The sequence below is a fragment of the Cryptotermes secundus genome, unplaced genomic scaffold, assembly GCF_002891405.2.
Source record: "Cryptotermes secundus unplaced genomic scaffold, Csec_1.0 scaffold107, whole genome shotgun sequence".
NCBI classification, from domain to species: domain Eukaryota; kingdom Metazoa; phylum Arthropoda; class Insecta; order Blattodea; family Kalotermitidae; genus Cryptotermes; species Cryptotermes secundus.
Window position 1 is genome coordinate 186,283 of NW_019733836.1, and position 22,449 is coordinate 208,731.

Consider the following 22,449-nt stretch of genomic DNA (forward strand, 5'->3'; position numbering starts at 1 on the left):
CAGATAAAGTCGTGTCTTATTTATACTCTGTTCTACTGACAACAGGCCAGCGAAAAATCTAACAATCTACAGCAAAACCATCAATTATTATGGGCGTTATAACATAGGTGTGCAGCTGAACGAAACATACACGTCGAACCCCCCCAGACGATTTAAATCCCTGACGAAACATACACGACGAACCACGGCAACGGGTTAAAAATTCCACGACCTCCGCCAGGTTTGAACCTTGAGTCATGAGGTGGGAACGTTAACCCTAGACTGTGGAGGCCGCTTATTCTTCACTGTTACTCCGGTGGCTGCTATATTTCAGCTAACTCCTTAGGCAGTGCAGTTCTCTTATAAACCCTCAGGCAGACAACGGGAAAATGCCTTGCTTCCTTGTTGCCTAGTCGCCGTGTTTACAGGTGTTGCTGGGAACACCATCAAGAGTTGTTTATTGCTGCATAGCAACTGCGGCATCCCCCGCTATGTCACTGTTGTCACCTGCCACGTCACCGTGGAAGCTCTGCCTCGTCACCATGTGGGAGGAGGCGAAGCTCTGACCGGCCCGTCACTGTAGCAGCGGCAGCGCTGATACGCCACCGCTGGTGGGGGAGGGGGCATCCTGCATAGTGCAAATACGTCACAATATTTACCATTTTAGCTGGTGTTGTTTATCTAAAAATATGTTTGTTGGTTCTCCCATACCCATTTTAGACCCAGGGTCAAAACGTGATGTACTGGCAAGTGTGTGACTTTTGACAAGTTTGCAAGCATGTGCACTGTCAGGTATCAGCTGAAAGAAGCACCGATTTTAACATACTATTCCTGCAGCTGGGTATGAGAAACTCATATATGGGCTGCTTCAGAATTAGTTGTGTGTATTTGAATACCTTAAGGACACGAAACAAAGTTTAGAATATCATGCCCAAATTACTTATTAATAATGAAATTTTGTGTATTGTGGTACATGTGTAAAGTGTGTTCAGTCAATGCTGGTAATTTATACCTAAAAAAGTAAAAAGTAAAGCTATCCCTGTAACAGGCTGTGAAGGCCCATGGGGTTGTGAGACGTTGAGGGTCCCACATTATCTAGACAGTCGGCTCAAAGATGGCAGTAAGGTTGTCAGCCTTAAGCGCCGGCTGTGCTTTACTCCCTAGGAAAATTATTTAAATAATTCCTGGTACTCATTTTTGTTAGAGGCTGAGTCGACCCCAGGGCTGTAGTGCAGCCGGAAGGATTAGATCAATTGAAAAAAATCCAGTGACCTCATCGGGACTCGCGACCTTCTGGCTTGTAACATAGTGCCTCAACTAACTACGCTACCACATACCCCGATAATTTATACCTGCATAATTGTGAAATACTGAGTTTTTCGTAAAAAACTCCAGAAACCTTGAAACAGACCCTTCCAGTCCCCAAGTAAAAAAATAAATGCCTATTTATTTTGTTCATGTTATTCATTTGTTGTATCCAACTACATGTGTTTGATGCTCTAAACTTCAAGTTTCAGGCTTCAAGAATGTATCTGGTGTTGCACTGTTTTTACAAACTTAAGGAATTTTATTGTACAAATGGTTAATATGTTTTTCATTTGCATTCAGTTTTTGTAATCATATTTATTTATGTTCTATGTCTGTGTTATGTATATTTTACATTATGTTGCGTAGACTTGTTCCAATGATTAACTGGAACATTTGTTCTGATATGTGACTAATTCTATATCCAGTGGTTTGTGAATATACTTCTCATCCTGTATCTGGGTTTGCTTGAATTTGAAATAAATGGACAGTGAACAGTGAACAATGGATAGAGGAAGGCTTTGAAAAATGTGAGGGAACATTATATGTCATTGACTTTGTAAACAACTGCACTTATATGCGTTTGACAGCTGTCTCATGGACATATCATTGTATTATAAATTTACTACTGTGCTCCCTCAGATTTCAATTTGAACTTGGTGTAATTTTTGCTGCTGTAATGCACTCCATTATAGCCTCTAATAAGCACGAGGGAATGTTGTTATGGTGTAAAATGTATTACATTACTATGGCATACAGAAATTATTTTATATGTCCTGAAATTATGATTTTGCCCATTAGTTGACTTGTTGATATAAACAAAATTGCATATAATTCTGGAAGATTAGGTCTAAAAGGCTTGACATGAATATGGATAGACTTGTATGTTTCCTTGCTCATGACTCAGTAGAAATTCATAAGCAAAGCTCTGCTATAATCTGAATTGGCTGGTTGTTTAGAGTCTGTCTTTATATTGCATGTCGTATATGATTATGTTAAGAAGTGGCACAACCCTGTAAAGTCTTCGATTTCCAAAACTTGCTACCTCTTTTATCAGACATAGTGCCCTCATATGTGTTATTCAGTTGTTATGAAATAGTGTGGCAATTTTTGCACAGCCCACAGCACTAGCTTTAGCAGTAAGGGAGTTGAATGCACAGTGTGTTAGGAGTTGCATTAGCAGGTGAGTTGCTCATGATTTTCATAATCTCTTCAGACCCAAATCCAAGCAGAGCAGTGCCATTCACATACCTTGTTAGTGTGTATGCCTCTTTCATTGACTGATGTTGTTTTTATATCTCTATTTCAGACTGGGAGGCCCGTATTGACAGTCATGGGCGTATATTTTATATTGACCACGTGAACAGGACTACCACATGGCAGCGACCGACATCCAGCTCAGTAGCACGGGCAAGGCCAATCACCAATGAGCTGCAGAGACAGCAGCTGGACAGAAGGTGGGTCAGAGTCAGAAATTTGCACATGAAGCTGTTGTTTGTATCTTGAATGAATGAATGAATGAATGAATGAATGAATGAATGAATGAATGTATGTATGTATAAGGGGTGGGCATTCTTGGCCCTTGCACCATGACCACAGTGATCTGTTGTTCCCCCCCTTCTGATTACCCCCTCAACAATCGATTTTGTACATGGGGACGTCGATATAGTCACTTGGTTCCATAAAATGTTGAACCAAGTGGCGCAATCTTAAATAAGCTAAAGCCTCGCATTTGCACAGGATATGAGTGACTTTCTTTGTTTTCTTCTTACTCCTCTCACAAGTTGGACTCTTACTTAGTCCCAATTTGAAGAGGTGTCTTTTGAGGTGACAGTGTCCTGTAAGTAGTCCTACCATCCATTGTAGCTGGTTCCTGTTTAAGTTCAACAGTTCCTTTGCTCTTTTAGTAGAGGGTCCTCATATGAGTCCCTTTGCTTGCCTGAGTCCAGTCAAGAATCCCCAAATATTTCTTGTGATTCATATTTGTCCAGTTCCTGATTGCCTTTCTGGCAACTCCTATAGAGATGCTACAGGCTGGTTCAGGTCCTATGAATGAATGTTCAGCTCCAGTCTTAGCCAATTGGTCTGCTATTTCATTTCCGGCAATACCCTCATGCCCCGGCACTCATATCAGTTGTACCCTGTTATGTTTGGCCACTTGCATGAGGGTTTGGTGACAATCCCAGACTAATTTTGAGTTGATCTGGTGTTTGTCAAGCACTTTAAGTGCAGCTTGGCTGTCAGATAGAATGTAGATGTTCCCATTTCTATAGTTCCTATCTCCATAATACATGCCTTAATGGCATATACTTCTGCCTAGAATACTGTTGTGTACTGCCCAAGGCTGAAAGTAAGTTTCTGCCTCATGCCATAGCAGAACACACCAGCTCCAGTGCCCTTATTTATGTTGGAACCATCTGTATACCAGATCAGTCCCCCTTTTCTATCGAGGCCGAAACCCGTCTTCCCATTCACTCCTGTCGGGAAATCTGACTGTGAAGTGTTTTTCATATACATGTCTCAGTATCATTTTGTCAGACCCCATTTGTAATGTGGGTTCTTTTTTCATGTCCTGAGTTATGTTTGCATGTCTGAAACTATCGGATTTAGGTTTCCAGTATTATATTTAAACATCCTGTTACACTCTACACAGTGTATGACACAAACTCCGTCCTAAGTGCAACAATTTATTGTAGTTCTTTTGTCTTCTTTTCTTCTACGCTACATGTTTCGGCCGTGAATGGCCGTCATCAGGTGTATACTCTTACGTAGCTGTTACACTGCACATAGTTTAAAATTTAAAAACACCAGCTTTCTTAATTGTTCATTTTTCCATTGTTAATAGGTCCCGATAGATAAGAATCCCCTTGCTGATATATGTCAGATGTGTATAAAATCTTTGTTAATTTACATATGTCAATTTGATTTTTGAATTTTGGTTTTTAGATAAAAATTTTTTTAAAATGTAAAATTCACAGGGATACCTGCTCTNTATCATTGGAGAAATGAACAATTAACACTTCGCGGACCGCCGATTTAAATATTTAATCACCCTGGGGACTGGCATTTTTAAACCTACTACCCTAACTTGTGCACTGTTCAGTTCAAAAATTAATATAAAATTTTCTAATTAATTTTATGAACTAAAATTTTTGGAGAACACTTTCCAATGCTCCTAGAAGTGCTTGAGAGTGTGATATTTCTGGAAACATTCCCCTTTATGAAGTGGCATTACAGAGAACTTGCAAATGTAGACATACTCCTTTTTTTGTGAACTGTGGAAACACAGCATTACTTAGAAAGATGATGCCCCTCGGAATGTTCACTCTTCACAATTTTCACGAGGGTGTGTTTCCGCATGTCACCCGAGAGTCGCCCTGTGGGATCCACATGAGGTTTGCGTGGGGTGGGATTGGATGGGCACAGTCGCACTAAGTCTGTGTCTGACTCTGGTTCTGCTGCCACCATCTGGTCTGTAGCCCAGGACTTTGCCACATTCATCAGAAATGCTTTGTATTTCAATTTCGAATTAGGGTTTAGATTTTTGTGATTTTTTTAAATTTTTTACTGTCCCCGCAATGTTAGTCACCACAATGTTATTACCCCCATTATCATTGGAGCTACTGTCACTTTTACTGTCTGTAGCCACAAGTGGCCACAGTTCTTTGCTCTCCCCTGTCACTGCTGCTCTCTCAAACACCATAACTACGCATCTCACAAGGTAGCTCAGCTGGCTCATCGGAAAAGAATTTGTACCGACAAGTAAGCGAATATTCCAGAGTTTTATTACGCCATTGCGTGCAACTTGGGTGGCGCCAGAGAGATGGATAGTGTGTTGCAACTTATCATGTTTTAAAAACCTGTTAACAGGTGAACGGTCTGCCATGTTTAAAAGCAAAAAACCTTTTAAAGGGTGTGTGGTCTGCAAAGTGTTAAGAAAGCTGGTGTTTTTAAATTTTAAACTACCTGCAGTGTAGCAGCTACGTGAGAGTATACACCTGATGATGGCCATTTACAGCCGAAACATGTAGTGTAGAAGAAAAGAAGACAAAAGAACTACAATCAATTGTTGCACTTAGGATGGACTTTGTGTCATACATTTAGGTTTCCATTGATCACTGCACTGGAGACAGTAGATTCCTGCCCTGGCCTCTGCCTCCAACTGTAGAGGCAGTGGGGGGAGTCCAAGGAGTGTCTCCAGTGCAGCTGTTGGAGATGTTCGAATTGCTCCTGTGATACCCAAGCAAGCCAGCCTTTGCAATTTGCTAAGTTCTGCCTTGCTTGTCTTGAGTTTAACTCTGGGCCACTATACTGTGGCGCCACATGTAATTATGGGTCTTACAACCGCAGTGTATATCCAGTGCACAATGTGCGGCTGCAGTCCCCAAGTTTTACCAGAGATGCTTCTGCATGTCCAAAAAGCCTTATAGGCTTTATTGATGACCTTGTCTGGCTGCTTTTTCCATGTCAGTCCCTTGTCTAATACTAGATCAAGGTACTTGACATCGCTGGAGAGCTGGATCGTTTGAAGAGAGTTGGTTCCTTAAGGCCCTTTATATTTCTCTTCCTGGTAAACAGTATAATTACCATCTTATTGGGATTGATAGAAAGGCTTGTTCTTTCACACCATCATTGGACCGTGTACAGAGCTGTTTGCAGACACTCTGATACTGCCGAAAGGAATTTTCCATTTATGATGATTGCTATGGCATCAGCATATCCTACTGTATAACACCCATCATCATTAAGTCCCCACAGGAGATCGTCGACGACTAGGCCCCACAGCAGAGGCAAGAGCATGCCCCCCTTTGGACAACCCCTTGGTGCGGACGCTCCCAGGGTTTCTCCTGATAATGTAGCAGCTATGGTTCTACTTTCCAGCATAGCACTGATCCACCTGCATATTGCAGGCTCTATGCTGTGCTTTCCAGCAGCCTGTTTGATTATATCAAATGAGGTTCTATTGAAAGCTCCCTCTATGTCAAGGAATGCTCCTAAGGCAATATCCTTGTGTTCAGTCGGACTTTCTATGCGTATTACCACATTATGTAGTGCTCTTTTGGTAGATTTACCTGTTTGGTAGGCATGTTGGTTTCGGTGTAGAGGATATGATATGCCTATCCATTATTTTCTCCATTGTTTTCAACAAGAAAGATGACAGGCTGATAGGATGATAAGCCTTAGCCTCGGTGCAATCTAGTTTCCCGGGCTTTGGGATAAATGTCACCTTAACTTGCCTCCATGCCATGGGGATAAAACCATATGCCATGCAGGCTCTATATATGCATCATAGGTTTGGAACTAAGAGTTCTGCCCCATGCTGTAAAATGCATATACAATTCCATCTGTTCCCACTGATTTAAATGGTATAAAGATATTCAGCGGCCATCTGATTTTGGATTGGTTAATTATGACTTTGGCCAGGTTCCAGTCTACCCTGTTTGTCTTGCTTAGGCAAGTGCCTAGGTTTTGCTGATCCCGTCCATTGTCCAAATTATCAATCAATTTTGAATCAGGAAAGTGAACCCTGAATAATTCATTCAGTTTCTGCCTTCCTGTTTGAGTATACTGCCCATTAGGCATTTTAATCCTGCTGACCTTGTTGGTCACCTGTTTTGCCATGATTCTCATGAGTCTGGCACCGCCCGATACATCATTGATCTCCTGGCAGTGCCTCCTCCATGACGATCGCTTGACTTTCCTTATTTCTTTGATGTAACAGGTAAGGGCTTCCTTGTAGGTGTCCCACTGCCCTGTTCTTTTAGCTGTATTAAACAGCCTTCTTGTTTTGGTTCTAAGCCCACTCAGCTGTATATTATACCAAGGCACTCTACTTGGTTCGCGAGTGGTCCTAGCCGGACAATTCCTTTTAAAGGACGAGATAATAGCCCCTTGCGACTGGTCAACGGGCCGATCAGCATCCTTTATTGTGCGTATATTTCGCAAGATGGTCTCCAGATTTACCTTTAGGTCGTCTTTGTAAGACTCTCAATTGGTTCTCTTAGGATTCCTATAAGTATCTTGATCTACTGTAATGTTACTTATTTGAAAGCATATACATCTGTGATCTGATAGGGACGGCTCATCAGATACATGCCAATTACTGATCAGGTTTCCTGTTTTATTGGTCCCTAGTTTCAAATCGATAACCTCCTGCCTATTGCAGACCACAAAGTTAGGCTCGTTACCTTGGTTTAGAATATTAAGGTTCAAACTCACCAAATATTCCATGAGGCATTCTCCTCTTGGGTTGATGTCAGTGCTTCCCCACAATGTGTGGTGTGCATTGGCATCACACCCAGTGATGAGCTGCTTTTTCCTAAGATGGTAATATTGAACAATGTCCCTCACTTCTTGGGAAGGTGATGGTTCATCTGAGTCATATGGAAGGTAGGCTGAAGTGACAGTGAACTCCTCACAGCCTCCGCCCAATGTGTATGTCATCCTCACCATTGTTGTGTCTGTGGAACAGAACTCCAGCAAGGGTAAAGCATTAATATGATTGCTAACATATATGCATGATCTCACATTTTCTTCAGGGGCCACAGAGTAGACTGTTCCCCCTGAATTCGTTAAGCCTCTTATTTAGCCCCTATATATCCAAGGTTCCTTAATAAGTGCTACATCTACTTTTCCTTCAGCAAGTTGTTGTCATAAAATTGCCATAGTAGCCTTGCTGTGTTGTAGATTAATTTGAATGAATCATATTTTATGTGTAAATATCATGTGTGTTTGTTTGTATGCTGTGTGTTCATTCTTTAATGCTGGGAAAGGTGTCCTCATAAATACCTTCTTCCACAGCCCCTTTTACTTTATCAGACCTGGTTTCCTCCGAGAGAGTTCCCTGATCTGGTAAGGTCGGGTTGACAAGAGGAGGGATTGTCTCCTCTGGTCAACTGAGGGAGTGGGTACATCATCCCTCTCCCCGTTAGAGGCCAAGTTGGAAGATACTGTATCTGACACGTTCTGCCGGGTGCTGAACTTCAGGATCATTCAGCATCTTAACAGTCCCCTCTGAGAGTCCTGTGAATATTTTGTAACCGGTCCTCTGTATAATGGTATAAGAGTCCCGGTCTATGAATTAGATAAGCCTCTGGCTTTTCGACTCAAATTGCTTATCGAATGCCTTCCAGTTCTCAGTGTGAAGTCCTGGATTGAGGTCTGAAATCCATTTCAGTAGCTCTTCCTGATTGTGGCAACTTTGTCCCTAGTAGGGAGAGCCACTTTAACAGGCTTAGGCCGGTTTCTGGCATCAGTCGCCTTCAGCCTGGCCCCTGATTCCAGCCTGTGGTTTTCAGTGGCTTTTGTTGAGCCATTGACCAGACTGTTGGTCCACCTCTCACTAGTCTATAGGATTTCAGGTGTGGTAGTTCTCCCTTTGGAGTCCTACGTAACACCTCTCCCAGTGCTTCCAGAATGGAATTCTGGTCATCTTCAGTAAGCTTGTCCTCAGGATACATTTCCTTAAAGATAGCTACCTTTATGTTGGTCAGAGCCCCGTTGTAAGTCCCTGGTCCCTTATAGTGCCTGGGTCTTTTTGGAGTTATGGCCGTTTCTGTAGGGGTCTGTAGGACCTTGGTCTCTTAAAAGGTACTGATGGGGGTTTCTCCCTGCTTGGACGAGCCTACATTTCCTGGTTGCTGACTGATCCCAGTTCCTGCTATGCTTGCCCCAGCTCTTACTTTTTTCAACTTCTGTCTGGCTCAGCCAGACAAGGCTTTTTTCACTAGATGGGGTCTACCCAATCCGTCTTCTACTGCAGGTGTGCTAGAGGTACTAGCCCCCTGCAGTGGTATGTCAGTACTACTGACTCAGCTGTTGTTCGGCCAACCTCACTAAGGATGGCATCATTACCACCTGTAACATGTGACATAAATACGTCACAGTTACCCTGGGATCAAACCTGGGCTTCGTTGTTTGTATCTTGGATCACTTATCATTGTTGTATTGTAAGGGTGGTATATTATGCTAGTCTGTGCCTCTTTCAGTTCTTGTACAGACCAGCACATGGTTGACTTATACTAGCAAAGTCGCACATCTACTGGTTCACTCTATATCTTATTCTTGAGGCTAAAACTGATCCTTAGAAAATTATAAAACTAGTTTTCAGAAAGCTCTGCATATCCTAGGATTATGAAAAAATTTAAAAATAAAACGATTATCTGTAGTGCTTTCACAGTGTACAATTACAGCTATATTTATTTAGAACTACATGTTTTGGTTTCCACAAAACCTTCATCAGGTGCCTCTTCTGAAGTCCACAACCATGCATGGTCTGAGTAATCAAGGAAAGTAGTAAAGATTTGCTGCCCCCTTGTTCATGTTGACTCTTTGTGGAGTTTGCAACCTCTGCAGTCTGTTCTGTTGGTTGATCAGCAGTTTTTGGACAAATGTTTTTTAGATGAATACTAGCTGTACCCGGCCACGCGTTTCTGTGACTCAGTCTAACGAAATATTTCAATTCAAATGCAGATCAATCGACACAGCTCAATCCCACCACCAATTGCACTGAAAAATAAGGAAAACAGTTATAATTCATAATTCATAATTCATAATTTTATTTACATCCATAACTGTAAAATATACAATCGGATAAAGTCAAAGAGAATATATAGATTTAATAACAATCACACCTAACATAATCAAAGAATACATAAATACTTAAATAAGTTATATAAAAAAACCACCAGCACATGCATTAACAAACACTTACAGTCTTTTTTCAACATCTTACATATAAAAAAACTCCTGAAGAGAGTAGAAGGCACTATGCAACAAATAACACTTCAATTTCCTCCTAAACACTTTAAAATCAGATACATTCTTTAACTCCAAAGGAAGATTATTGTATAGTTTTATGCCCATGTTTATCACACTTCTCTTACAACTATTTGTATTACAATGTTGGGTATACAGATTATGTTTATGCTTTGTATTGTAATTATGCACATCAGAGTTCAAAGTTGTATAGATTCTATTTTTTATAATAAAACATAAAATCTCCAGTATATACAAAGAAGTAACAGTTAAAATTTCTAACTCACCAAACAGCCTTCTGCAGGATGCCCGATTATCAACGCCCATAATGGCTCTTATGCATTTTTTTTTGTACTTTAAAAACTGTATCAATCTCTTTACCTCCACCACCCCAAAACATAATACCATACTTAAATATGGATTCAAATTTAGTAAAATATACATTTCTTAATACCTGTAAACTAACAGAATTACTAATGTTATATTTTAGCGTCCTGTTGCACTGATTTAAGTCCATGATTTATTTAAACCGTCTTGCAGTGCATACACTCATCTATCTCCTCTCACTCGCACTACATGTTTCGGCATAATAATGCCATCTTCAGGTGCTTACTCATCGACGTCAAACTAGTTCATTGCATGCCTTGTCCTCACATTAAAATAACTAAAATATATATCTATCATATACATTGACAAATGTCGAACGTTAAAAATATTAAAATTGTTCAGGATTCCACATCGCTACGTCGCACCTCACTACGCCAGTCACGCCCATTCTTCTCTGTTGGAGCACTCCTTCACTATCGTGTGTGTGTTGTGCTTTTGTTGTGTCTTGCTCCTGTGACTGCGTGTGTTATACTGTATGAACAGTATTAATATACATAAGTTGCTCATATTGGAGCCAATGCTCAGAGAAACATAACATTGCAGGCTTATTTGACCAAGAATCCAATAATACTTGAAATACAAATAAATTGTTACTCAAACTTTGAACATTTTGGTGGCAAATACCCAGTTCCTGATAATTTGAGATTTTGTTACAACAAGATGGTAGACTAGACTGGTGTATTGAAGTTACCTTAAAAAATCCGTACTAACTTTTTTGGAGGGTTGACGACGCGTTCTCTTCGAAGGTATTGAGTTATTTATTTGAGAATCATTTTCATTGTTTTTGTGATCAATCTGATCACTGCTTGGATTATCATGGACTCCCACTTGATTCAGACAGGTATTCTCCTGAGACATCAGTAAAATCGTAGCATGATTTGCTACATTAGACTCTATGGCCCCATCACCCACTAACTGTTCCATGGTGTTCCTTCCACAACCATTCCCTTCAACAACCTCAACGCCAGACGTCTGCTTATCATCTAAATGACTCTGCATTTCATCCAGATAACTCCACTTTAAGACAATTGGTTCTGAATCGTTAGCACTAAACAAATCCTTTATCACTGTAGCTACTCTTCTAGCAGTATGTTCTTTCCCTTGAGAATTTAGATGATAACCCTGTCTTGTGAATAAATCACGCGTAGAGTCTACTGTTACCACTGAAAGATTAGAATATGCCCTTTTTAGTTTTCCAAGTCTTCTATTAAACAGTTGAACTTCACAATTTACACAGGAATTTGGAGCGAGATCATGTCTATAAGGAACATTTATCACCACAACGTTTGTATGATTAAGAGAGCTAACAAACTCTTTTAACGCACGAATTCCCAATTTTGTCTCATTTCGGCCAACGTCCATTGAACCTCCCCACACAACACATACATCACTCATTGTTAAATTCTTCATGTCCGTATCAGAAATATTTACTAATTGTTCTAATGAAGATCCAGGTTTCACTACTCCCTGAGAGTTAAATTCAAGAGTAAGGTTATACTTTAACTCATTAGCCAAACCTCTTGCATGGCTGTCTCCTACTATTCTAATTTTATGTTTTACCTTATCCACATTATTACTAGTACGGTTGTCTTTTGTAGTCTTCTTCATCTTCGAAAACCGTACATCATCTGGTTTCTGGTTAAGAAAACGAAATGAAAAACAATGAAAAATAAACTATACTCACGAGATGAATGCTATGGTAAACGACACAGGCCAATTCCAATGCAATGTCACACAAAATAATTAAATCAAAATGAAAATAAACTGTTTATATTCGGCAGTAGCTATCCCAAGACTGACTCTTTTGGCGGTTACTTCCAGACTCTCTTCTGTATCCCTCGTCATCTGCCCCGAGACTGACTGCTTCTTGTCCAAGCTGGACTATTTATACCTCGGCGGATGCTATACAATGAGCCTTCTGTTGTCTATCACCAGGGAAACGCTGCCAGAGTCAAATCCAAAACTCTGAGTGCAAACTCAGGATCTCTGCTGTGATTTCACTTGGAATCTCTTATGATACTTGTGACCTCGTGATACTCGAGACACTCGTGATACTGAACAGTCGCCGGACCTACACTCTGTTATACATATAGCCAGCATTCGGACGGGATAGGGAATACCTTATCGAAGAGTTAGTTTCATCTGTTGCTTAGGAAATGCTAGCACAAAACACCTGGTAGAAGTGTTTGGTTTCATCTGTTGTTACGCAACGGAACCTCTTATCCTCTCATCTCCGGGGAAATGCGTTTCTTGTTTTGGCAATCCCTATGCAACGGCCCACTGTTATTGCGTTTCCATGGAAGTATACTTTCCGGTTTCACCCGTTGTTACGCAACGGAACCTCTTATCCTCTCATCTCCGGGGAAATGCGTTTCTTGTTTTGGCAATCCCTATGCAACGGCCCACTGTTATTGCGTTTCCATGGAGGTATACTTTCCGGATTCACGCGTGGCCAGGTACAGCTAGTAGGTATATAAAAATGCGCACATTTGAATGCAACGTTGTGTCAAAATTTCGAAGCAATTGGTGAAGAACTTTCGGAGATTTTCAAGGGCTAACAAATGAACATTTACATTTTTATTTATATAGATGAAATTTTCAGGTATCAGAGTATCCGTCGAACCATCACATCCAGACGACTTGACTGTGAGGATGTTATTTCTGGAAGTGGCGATTGTGTTCAGGGTCACTCTCAGGCTGTGTCAACAAATGGTAGCAGTGGCGGAGAGCAGCAGAGGTCACAGCAGCATCCAGATATTGTGCACCACATGCCTGCTGTGAGGTTTATCTCCAGACCTGACTTCTTCTCAATTCTGCACATGAACCAGGTATTTATATTCTCTATAAAATCAGTGAATTAATGAATCTTTTGCAATTTTAGAATAAGTTTTTCTGAAATATTATCCTGATTTGAGATTATGTTGTCTCCACCAGAATTTGTTAGCATGATCTATTTTGCAGTTAATTTTGTTGATTTCATACATGCATTTCAAAATAATGACTATTTCATATTTTAATACCATCTTCTTTGTTTCTTAGTCATATGAAGTCAGTATCAGTATCAGAATAAGTAAGCAATGCAGAGCTGAGGGTTATTCTGAGAGCACATGGGTTAATCAGGTTCATGAGGTTCTCCTGCAGGTGGAGTGTTGTATCTCACCCTGTGGAAAGCTGCAATTGCATTTTTTTTCTCAGATTTGCAGTAATAAAGTATCCAGTAGGACGCAGGTGGAAAATGGAGGCAGTATATGTCTCTGAAATGTCCAGTGTAGCCTTCAAAATACTGTTATGCATATTCAAGTGTAATTGCTGTAAAATGAGAACATAACCAATTTTTGGGACCATGATCATATCTGCATTGTACCAAATCCACAATATATCAGGATTTCATTTTAACATTTGCCTAATAGTTTAAGTAACACTTACTTAATGTAACATATTTAGTACATGAAGTGGTAGTGTTGTTGTTGGTTGAGGCACTGTGCTATAAGCAGGAAGGTTGTGGGTTTGATTCCCCATGTGGTCATTGGATTTTTCAGTTGACCAAATCCTTCCAGCAGCACTATCGCCCTGGTGCCAAATCAGCCTCATAACAGAAATGAGTACCAGGATTCTTCCTGCAGTTAAAGGGCAGCTGGTGCTTTAGGCCATCTGTGAGCCAATTGTCTAGGAAATGTGGGAGCCTCAATGTCTCACAACCCTATGGGCCTCCACAGTCTTTTACAGGGATAGATTTGTTTACCTTCTTACACAAAGCATTATTGATCAAAATACTAGAACCCTTTAGTCACAATTTCTACAGGTTTATTAGCTAAACACCTTATGCAATGGAAACATCACCTGAGACAGCTGTCCACAGACACCGTGGCCCATTCTTGGGCAGAAATGGTGATCATATGCTGCACAAAAACAAAACAAATGAACTAATAAGCTCCATGAATTAAAATCTTCCACACATACTGTGCCTTACTGAACATCACATGAAATAGCTGGAATTAGAACATCTTCACTTAGAAAATTATAATTTAAGTGCTAGATACTGTAGGAAAACACTGGAGAAAGGAGGAGTGAGTATTTTTGTACATGAAAACCTAAATTTTACTAAAATAAATTTAGAAGATTATTACAAAGACCAGGATCTGGAAGCATGTGCTCTAAAGTTAGACTCTCCTTTTTCTAATATTTGTATACTGACTTTATACAGAGCCCCATCTGGAAACTTCGATCACTTTATAAATAGATTAGAAACCATCCTAAATGTACTGCATAGTTCAAAAGTTGAATTTATAATTTGTGGTGATATAAATATAAACTATCTCATCGACAGTAATAGGAAACTAAATTTAGACTCTTTGTTATCATCTTACAATCTCTCCAGTACTGTTAACTTTCCCACAAGAGTTCAAAATAATTCTAGTTCAGCGATAGATAATATATTCATTGATAACTCAAAATTAAGAGACTATACTGTAGGACCCTTTATAAATGGCTTATCCGATCATGATGCTCAACTCATAGAAATAAATAATATTGACCTTCAGCCCAGTAATCAACAATATCAAACAGTAAGGAAAATCAACAAGCATACGATGGCAGATTTTGTCACAAAATTAAGTAATGAATCATGGGACAATGTATTTGACAGCAATAATATTGATTCTAAATTTAATTGCTTTCTGAACACATACTTGAGGATCTTTTATTCAAGCTTTCCCTTAAAAATAGTCAAAAATGAAAATAAAAACAAATCCACCTGGATAACAATTGGAATAAAAACTTCATGTAAACACAAAAGACAACTATATTTGGCCAGTAGGGACAGTAATGATCCAAGACTAAAAAGTCACTACAAAATGTACTGTAAAATTTTGTCAAAAGTCATTAAAGAAGCCAAACAGAATAACTATAACAGCCAAATTCTAAAATCAAACAATAAAATTAAAACCACCTGGGATATTGTGAAAGTTGAATCAGGAAAGAAATCTGTTAATGAAGACGTACAAAGTTTGAATATTGAAGGGAAGTCCACTAACAATCCACAAGCTATCGCAAGTGCATTTAATGAATATTTCCTTTCATTAGCTGAGAAAACATATTCCAATAACAACAATACTAATAATAATAATAATAATAATAATAATAATAATAATAATAATAATAATCCAATATACTATCTGTCTCGTGCCTTTAACAATTCATTTCCAAATATCAATCTCAAATTCTCAACAAGGAAGGAAATTGAAAACATTATTAAATCCCTTAAGCCCAAAAATTCACATGGATATGATGAAATCTCTACCAAATTACTTAAAGCAAGCTCTGTTTACATCAGTTCACCCTTGAATCATCTATGTAATAAATCTTTATCATCAGGTACTTTTCCTCAACGCTTAAAATACGCTATAATGAAACCACTTTTTAAAAAAGGAGAGAGAAAATGCATCTCTAATTACAGACCAATATCCATATTGACTTCATTCTCAAAAGTCTTTGAAAAAGTTATGTATAATAGACTACTTGAACACTTAAATTCTAACAACATATTAGTCAAAGAGCAATTTGGATTTAGGAAAGACCTAACAACAGAAAAAGCAACCTATGAACTAACTAACGATATTTTAAGTGCTCTCAATGACAGATTAATTGTGGGAGGGATTTTCTGTGATCTAGCAAAAGCTTTCGATTGTGTTAATCATGATATCTTACTATCGAAATTAAATTTCTATGGAATAACTGGCAAAGCTAATGAATGGATCAAATCATACCTCAAAAACAGGTATCAAAGAGTTGAAATAAATAATAAAAACTCCAGTCATAATGCATTTTCAAACTGGGGAATTATAAAGCACGGTGTTCCACAAGGATCAATTTTAGGTCCCTTACTTTTTCTTCTCTACATAAATGATCTATCTAAAACCATCAACAATAAATCTAAACCAATTCTATATGCAGATGACACTAGTATAATATTTAAGAACTCTAAATTTGAAAACTTTAAAAATGACATAAATATTGTATTTGAAGCCTTAAACAGATGGTTCGAAGCCAATTTACTCTCATTAAATTTTGATAAAACCCATTACATATCATTCACAACTAAAAACAACCACCAAATTGATCTGGACATCAGTTATGCCAACAAATTAATCTGTAAAGTACTTGATACAAAATTCCTTGGAATACATGTAGACAGTACACTGTCTTGGAAAATACATATTGAACAAATTATACCTAAATTAAATGCAGCTTGCTATGCGATGAGATCAATTAAGCCTTTTATGTCACAGGAAACATTGAAGATGGTTTACCATGCCTACTTTCATTCTATTATGAACTATGGATTAATATTTTGGGGGAACTCTTCACATAGTGTAATAATTTTTAAAATACAAAAGAATATAATTAGAATCATTACAGGATGTAGAAGTAGAGATTCATGTAGAGAATTATTTAAGAAATTAAAAATTCTACCTCTTCAATCGCAATACATATTATCGCTTCTCTTATTTGTTGTTTACAACAAAGATAAATTCAAATTAAATTCTGATGTCTATAACATGAATACTAGACAAAAATATAACTTCCACCTACCCTCATCAACTTTATCAGTATATCAAAAAGGAGTCTACTTTACTGGCATGAAAGTGTTCAACAATGTGCCACAAAGTATTAAAAACTTGGGCAATGATACTAAAGTTTAAATCAGAGTTAAAGAATTATCTACATGCTCATTCCTTCTACTCTTTTGATGAATACTTCAATGTAAATTATATTAATTTTTAAGCTAAAATTGCCTGTACTTATGTATGTAACCTTTTGACTTGTTCTGTATCCAAAGGTACTAACCTACTTAGGATTTATAGAATGTAAATAAATTCAATTCAATTCGATTCAACAAAGTTGTCTCCATTTGTGCTATTGTACATGGAAAGGCTTCAAAATCCTCCCTAGTAGATGGCTTTGGAGACTGTACGTTCCCTTCTTCAGTCAATACTTTTCTATACCTTGCATGTTGTTTTCAGTGTTTTTTTTTATTTACAGCTTTCATCATGGAAATTGAATGATGTGAGACAGTTGAAGGTTTCTTGCACCTGTTAATATCCCAGGGCTAAGAAATTGTTGTGAATGTGAGCTCACTTGTACAAAGGGTGTGGATAGTTGCTAAGTGCTGGAGTTAATGGGTTTAATGAATTTTTGACTTAGTCTCATATTGAAACCAGTGAAAATTCATTCAGCCTTCAACCCATTTTATGAATAAGATATACAATAGAGTGTAAGGCATGCTGTCTACACAACAATATTCTGTATTTAAAAAACAAAGAAGACCCTACTGTATCAACATTTGCTTTTATTATGCTTTTACAGACGCAACATGTTTGGACCCTTATACTGGGTCATCATCAGGCGTACAATGCTCCCATATGAGCTGATGAATTTTATGACTTCAGTTAGCATTGATTTTACGTTCACTTACTCCTTACCTTCAAAAGCTGTTTGAAGTCATCATCGTGTTTTATCACACATGTACATAATTAAATTCTTGCTACAGGTGTCACAACAATAAACACTGAAAGAAGAACATTTTCAGCAATCTCTCTAGATCTCACTTTACCACACTAATGAACTATTTAACTAATAACTATAATATATTTGCCAAATTTACCCCATAAAACATTTTTCTTATCTCTAGTTACCAAAAAATTACACATCCATATTTTAACAAGATACATTCAGAATGAATATACCGTTCATGAACCTGTTGCGACACAATTATACACATAAAATGCAGTAATGGGCACAATCTAATAGCTCTTTGAAAAACATTTACGGTATTATAAGTTTTGACTCATTTTACCCGTCTTGTATAATGGTGGGGACTGAATATGCATGAGGTTGCCCTGAATTTTGCAATTTTTAGACAACACTTTTTTGATAATTCTCTCGTTTCATGTTACAGGAAGCACTATCGCTTTATAATCGTAACGGTTCCCTGAAGCACATGGTTTCCAAGATCCGCCGAGATCCACAAGCATTTGAGCGCTATCAACATAATCGAGACCTTGTTACATTGGTCAATTTGTTTGCTGATTCAATAAGAGATCTTCCTCGAGGATGGGAAACAAAGTTTGATAGAAATGGAAAGGTAAAAATGATTGCGTATTTAAAAAAAACGAAATTTGTAGCATGACCACAGCAGAAGTAACATCAAAATGAACACTGGAATAATGTCCATAATGAAAAATAAATAGTGACAGAAATTTGTCATGGACAAAAATCAACTACATTCAGAAATTAGTTCTAGTTTTGATAAAAGTGATGAATCTGTATACTGATTCTCAAAGGTACAATTGGGGTCCATCATAATGGGGGTTCATAACTGTGGAGAAAATCGATGCTGTAACAAACACTCATAAAAGGCAATTAACAACCTGGAAATATATAAATTATCATAAAAATCATGGAAATGTGGCATTTATAAGGAAATTAATAGTTACTAATGTGCCTGTGCAGAAAAGTCTACTGCAATTTGAAGAACAATTTTTGTTGTTTGTGATGATTATGTACATTTAATGTCTCTGGGTGCTTGGACTTATATATATCTTTTTTTTTGGCCTGCAGAACATATTACAGTACCATGGTTGCTATGAACATTTCTGGGAAATGAACTTGAACTTTTTTTTTTTAATATTCCATGCTAATGTGAAAAACTTATACTTGCACCTACTTGCTACCATTATTACTTGCACTTTCTGAGATATAAAGCTTGATGAATAGGTTTACAGACTGATGGATTCTGTGAAATATGGTTATGTACGTGCAGACCCCTTTTAAATGGGCTGACTCCAGCTTGTGTGACTGTGAGAACATGCAGAGACTCTGTCAGTTCCATTTCTGCTCAGCTGTATGGCTGTCTGCATCTGCAGATGGCTCACTGTGATATGTATCAGTTCTTTCTCTGTTCCTGATTGTGTAAAAAATTATAAGAACTGTTACATGTTCTCATTTGCAGTACTGAATTGAGATGGTGAAATACATGTTGGACAGCAGTTTTTTCTACTTATGTGAAAAGAAGTTGTATAAATCATGTAGATGTAGGTATCCTGGTGTTTGACTGCCATGTACATCAGTAATTTTCAAATTGGTTAAAAAAAGTGCATTCATCTTGATCTTCTTTAGACAAGAAATACGCTGGACCAAGTACTGTGCCAATTTAGGAAAAGCTTAACAAAACTGGATCCAGATGAGAACTTGTAAACCCCTGACACAGGTAGCTGCAGGTACAGGTTTCAACAAAAACAGCATGAAGAGCAGTAATAAAATTCTATCTACTGCCATATAAAATTAGACAGGTTCAAGTGACTGAAGAAGGCAATTAGGAGAGAATAACTCTTTTGTAACCAGTTTATTTGGGCAGTAGGTGAAGGTGTTTTTCACCCAAAGCTTACATTTTCCGCTGATGAAGCTTGGTTCAGTCTGAGTGGATGTATAGTAATAGGTACTGAACAGACATTTGAAGGACACCATCACAATCATGAGATTTGTGTGTGGTGTGCTGTAATTGCTTCACGAATAATAGGACCTATATTTTGTTAATGGGCTATTAATTTAGAGAAGTATGTGGGTGATATTCTTTGTTCCTTTTTTCAAGACCATAATGGAAGAAGTTTCTTCCATTGAGGAAGGAACTAGTGAAATGCTACATTTGGAGCATAGCTCTGTATGGGGCTGAAACATGGACACTTAGGGCAGTAGATTGGAAACATCTGGAAAGTTTCGAAACGTGGTGTTGGAGAAGGATGGAGAAGATCAGTTGGACCGATTATGTGAGAAATGAAGAAGTGTTAATTAGAGTCAGTGAGCAGAGGAATATCCTACACGAAATAAGAAAACGGAAGGCTAATTGGATTGGTCATGTTTTACGCAGAAACTGCCTTCTAAAAGAAGTTATCGAAGGAAAGATAGAGGGGCGGATAGAAGTGACAAGAAGACGAGGAAGAAGACGTAAGAAGATGCTGGATGACCGTTGGGACAGAAGAGGATACTGTCATTTGAAGGAGAAAGCTCTCGATCGCATTAAATGGAGGAATTGTTTTGGAAGAGACTGTGGACCTGTCGTCTTGACAGATTACTGATGAAGATGAAGAATGGAAGAAGAAAGAGTATGTGGTTATTTTATGCAAGATGGTGCTGTAGCACACACTGCTACTTATTTCATTAATGCTTTAATTAAGGTGTTTCTTCTTTCAAGACAGACTGAGTCACAGAGTTATTTGCAAGGTCTTCAGACTTAAATCTCTATGATTTCTGTCTTTGAGGTAACCTAAAAAACGAAGTGTCTTCAGACAATAACAATACATTGGATGAATTTAAGCATAACATTTATGAAACAATTGCATCTGTCAGGGTTAGCAAACTCAAAACTGGTGTCATGCAATCTTTCAAGGGACTTGAAGTTTGTGAGTAGAAAGTAGACATTATGAGCTCCCACAGTGTGAAAAAAAACTAGAACCAGTTCCCTAGTATGAAACAGCAAACAAGACTCAGTACTTAACGTAGAATTTAAAAGGGCATGAAGTGAAGTTCTTGTGTCTTAGAACTGTGGCTAGAAGATATAGAGGGAGACTGGGGGGGGGGGAATCAAGGTAAAGCTCCATGTATTGTTAATCTTAACATCAGAAAAAGGTGACTGTTCAGCTTCATGTTTCAGCCATTTTACCATAGTGGAAGGGGTCTCTGGTACCTGTCAGTTTGGAGACTGAGTTGGCTCTGAAGCTGCTCTGGATATGATAGCAAAGAGAAAGAAAAATCCTACCTCTGCTTTGAAACACACTATGCTACAAGCTGGAAGGTCATGGGTTCAAGTCCCAATGAAGCAGATTTTTTTCAATTGACCTAATCCTTCCAGCCACACTCGCCCTGGGGTCGACTCAGCCTCTAACAGAAATGAGTACCAGGAATCTTCCTGGGTGATAAAGGGTGGCCGGTGCATAAGGCTGACAACCTTACCGCCATCTGTGAGCCGACTGTGTAGATGATGTGAGACCCTCAACATCTCACAACCGTCTGGGCTTCCATGGCCTGTTAGAGGGATAGCTTGCTGTGAATCAGACCCTAGTTATCCAACCTGTAGCCAGTCACCAGCTTATTAATTAAATCAAACTACATTATCTGTACTTGAACAGTTTAAAGTACAGAGGTTAAAAATGAAATTCATATTATTATGCTGTAATGTTTGCTCATGAACTGAAAAGCATTTGAGCAGATTTATAATTTGTGCCATCTGAGTTTCCAGACCTATTCACCTGAATGTTTACCCTCCTAGTTGTAAAAATGGCATCTGCAGTAGGAAAAGCTAGATGTGTGCTGTTGGTTTGAGAGTCGAGGCCCGTAGTAATTGTACAAGGTGGTTCAAATATGACTGGGACTGATTTTTTTTAAAAAACCTTAATTTCCAAACACCTACTGGCACATGTCAGTGTTCAACATACTCCCCTCTGGAGTCAGCACATTTTTCCAATGTTCTGGAAGCATCCTGATGCCCTTTTCAAGAAAGGCTTGTGGTTGACAGGGTATCCACTCCTGAACAGCCTGGATGATGGTGTCGTCCACAAACTGCATGCCTTGCAAGTCTGATTTGAGTCTTCTGAACAGGTAGAAATCAATATTATATTTCAGCATCCTGTTACACTCACACAATATATATGGATAAATACCGTCTTAAGTGCAACAAATTTTATTGTAGTTTTTACTTCTTTTCCTCCTCCACACTACATGTTTCGGCCCTAAATGGCCATCATCAGGTGTGTATCACTCACGTAGCTGTTACACTGCTTGTTAAAATTTAAAATTTAAAATTACCGGTCTTTCTAATTGTAGAAAATCTTTGTTAATCTACACGCGTCGATTTGATTTTTAAATTAGCACTTTTTAAAACTTAATTCAAGTTAAAATGTCTATAAGATCTCTGTTCTTTCTTTTTCTTTTTTTTTTTTTATTTAAATTTTTTTAAGGGTACATGCC

General features: G+C 38.4%; 1 protein-coding gene across 4 annotated transcripts in view; it reads left to right on the top strand.

The window, feature by feature from the left end:
• LOC111868193 (E3 ubiquitin-protein ligase HECW2) overlaps positions 1 to 22,449 on the top strand; it is a 246,640-nt gene that overhangs the window by 110,426 nt on the left and 113,765 nt on the right. For all 4 annotated transcript variants that reach the window (XM_023858628.2, XM_033752954.1, XM_033752953.1 and 1 more), the window contains 3 exons: positions 2,594 to 2,741; positions 13,031 to 13,256; positions 18,386 to 18,571. In XM_023858628.2, the coding sequence (XP_023714396.1) occupies positions 2,594 to 2,741; positions 13,031 to 13,256; positions 18,386 to 18,571 (560 nt within the window). The remainder of the gene's footprint in view (positions 1 to 2,593; positions 2,742 to 13,030; positions 13,257 to 18,385; positions 18,572 to 22,449) is intronic.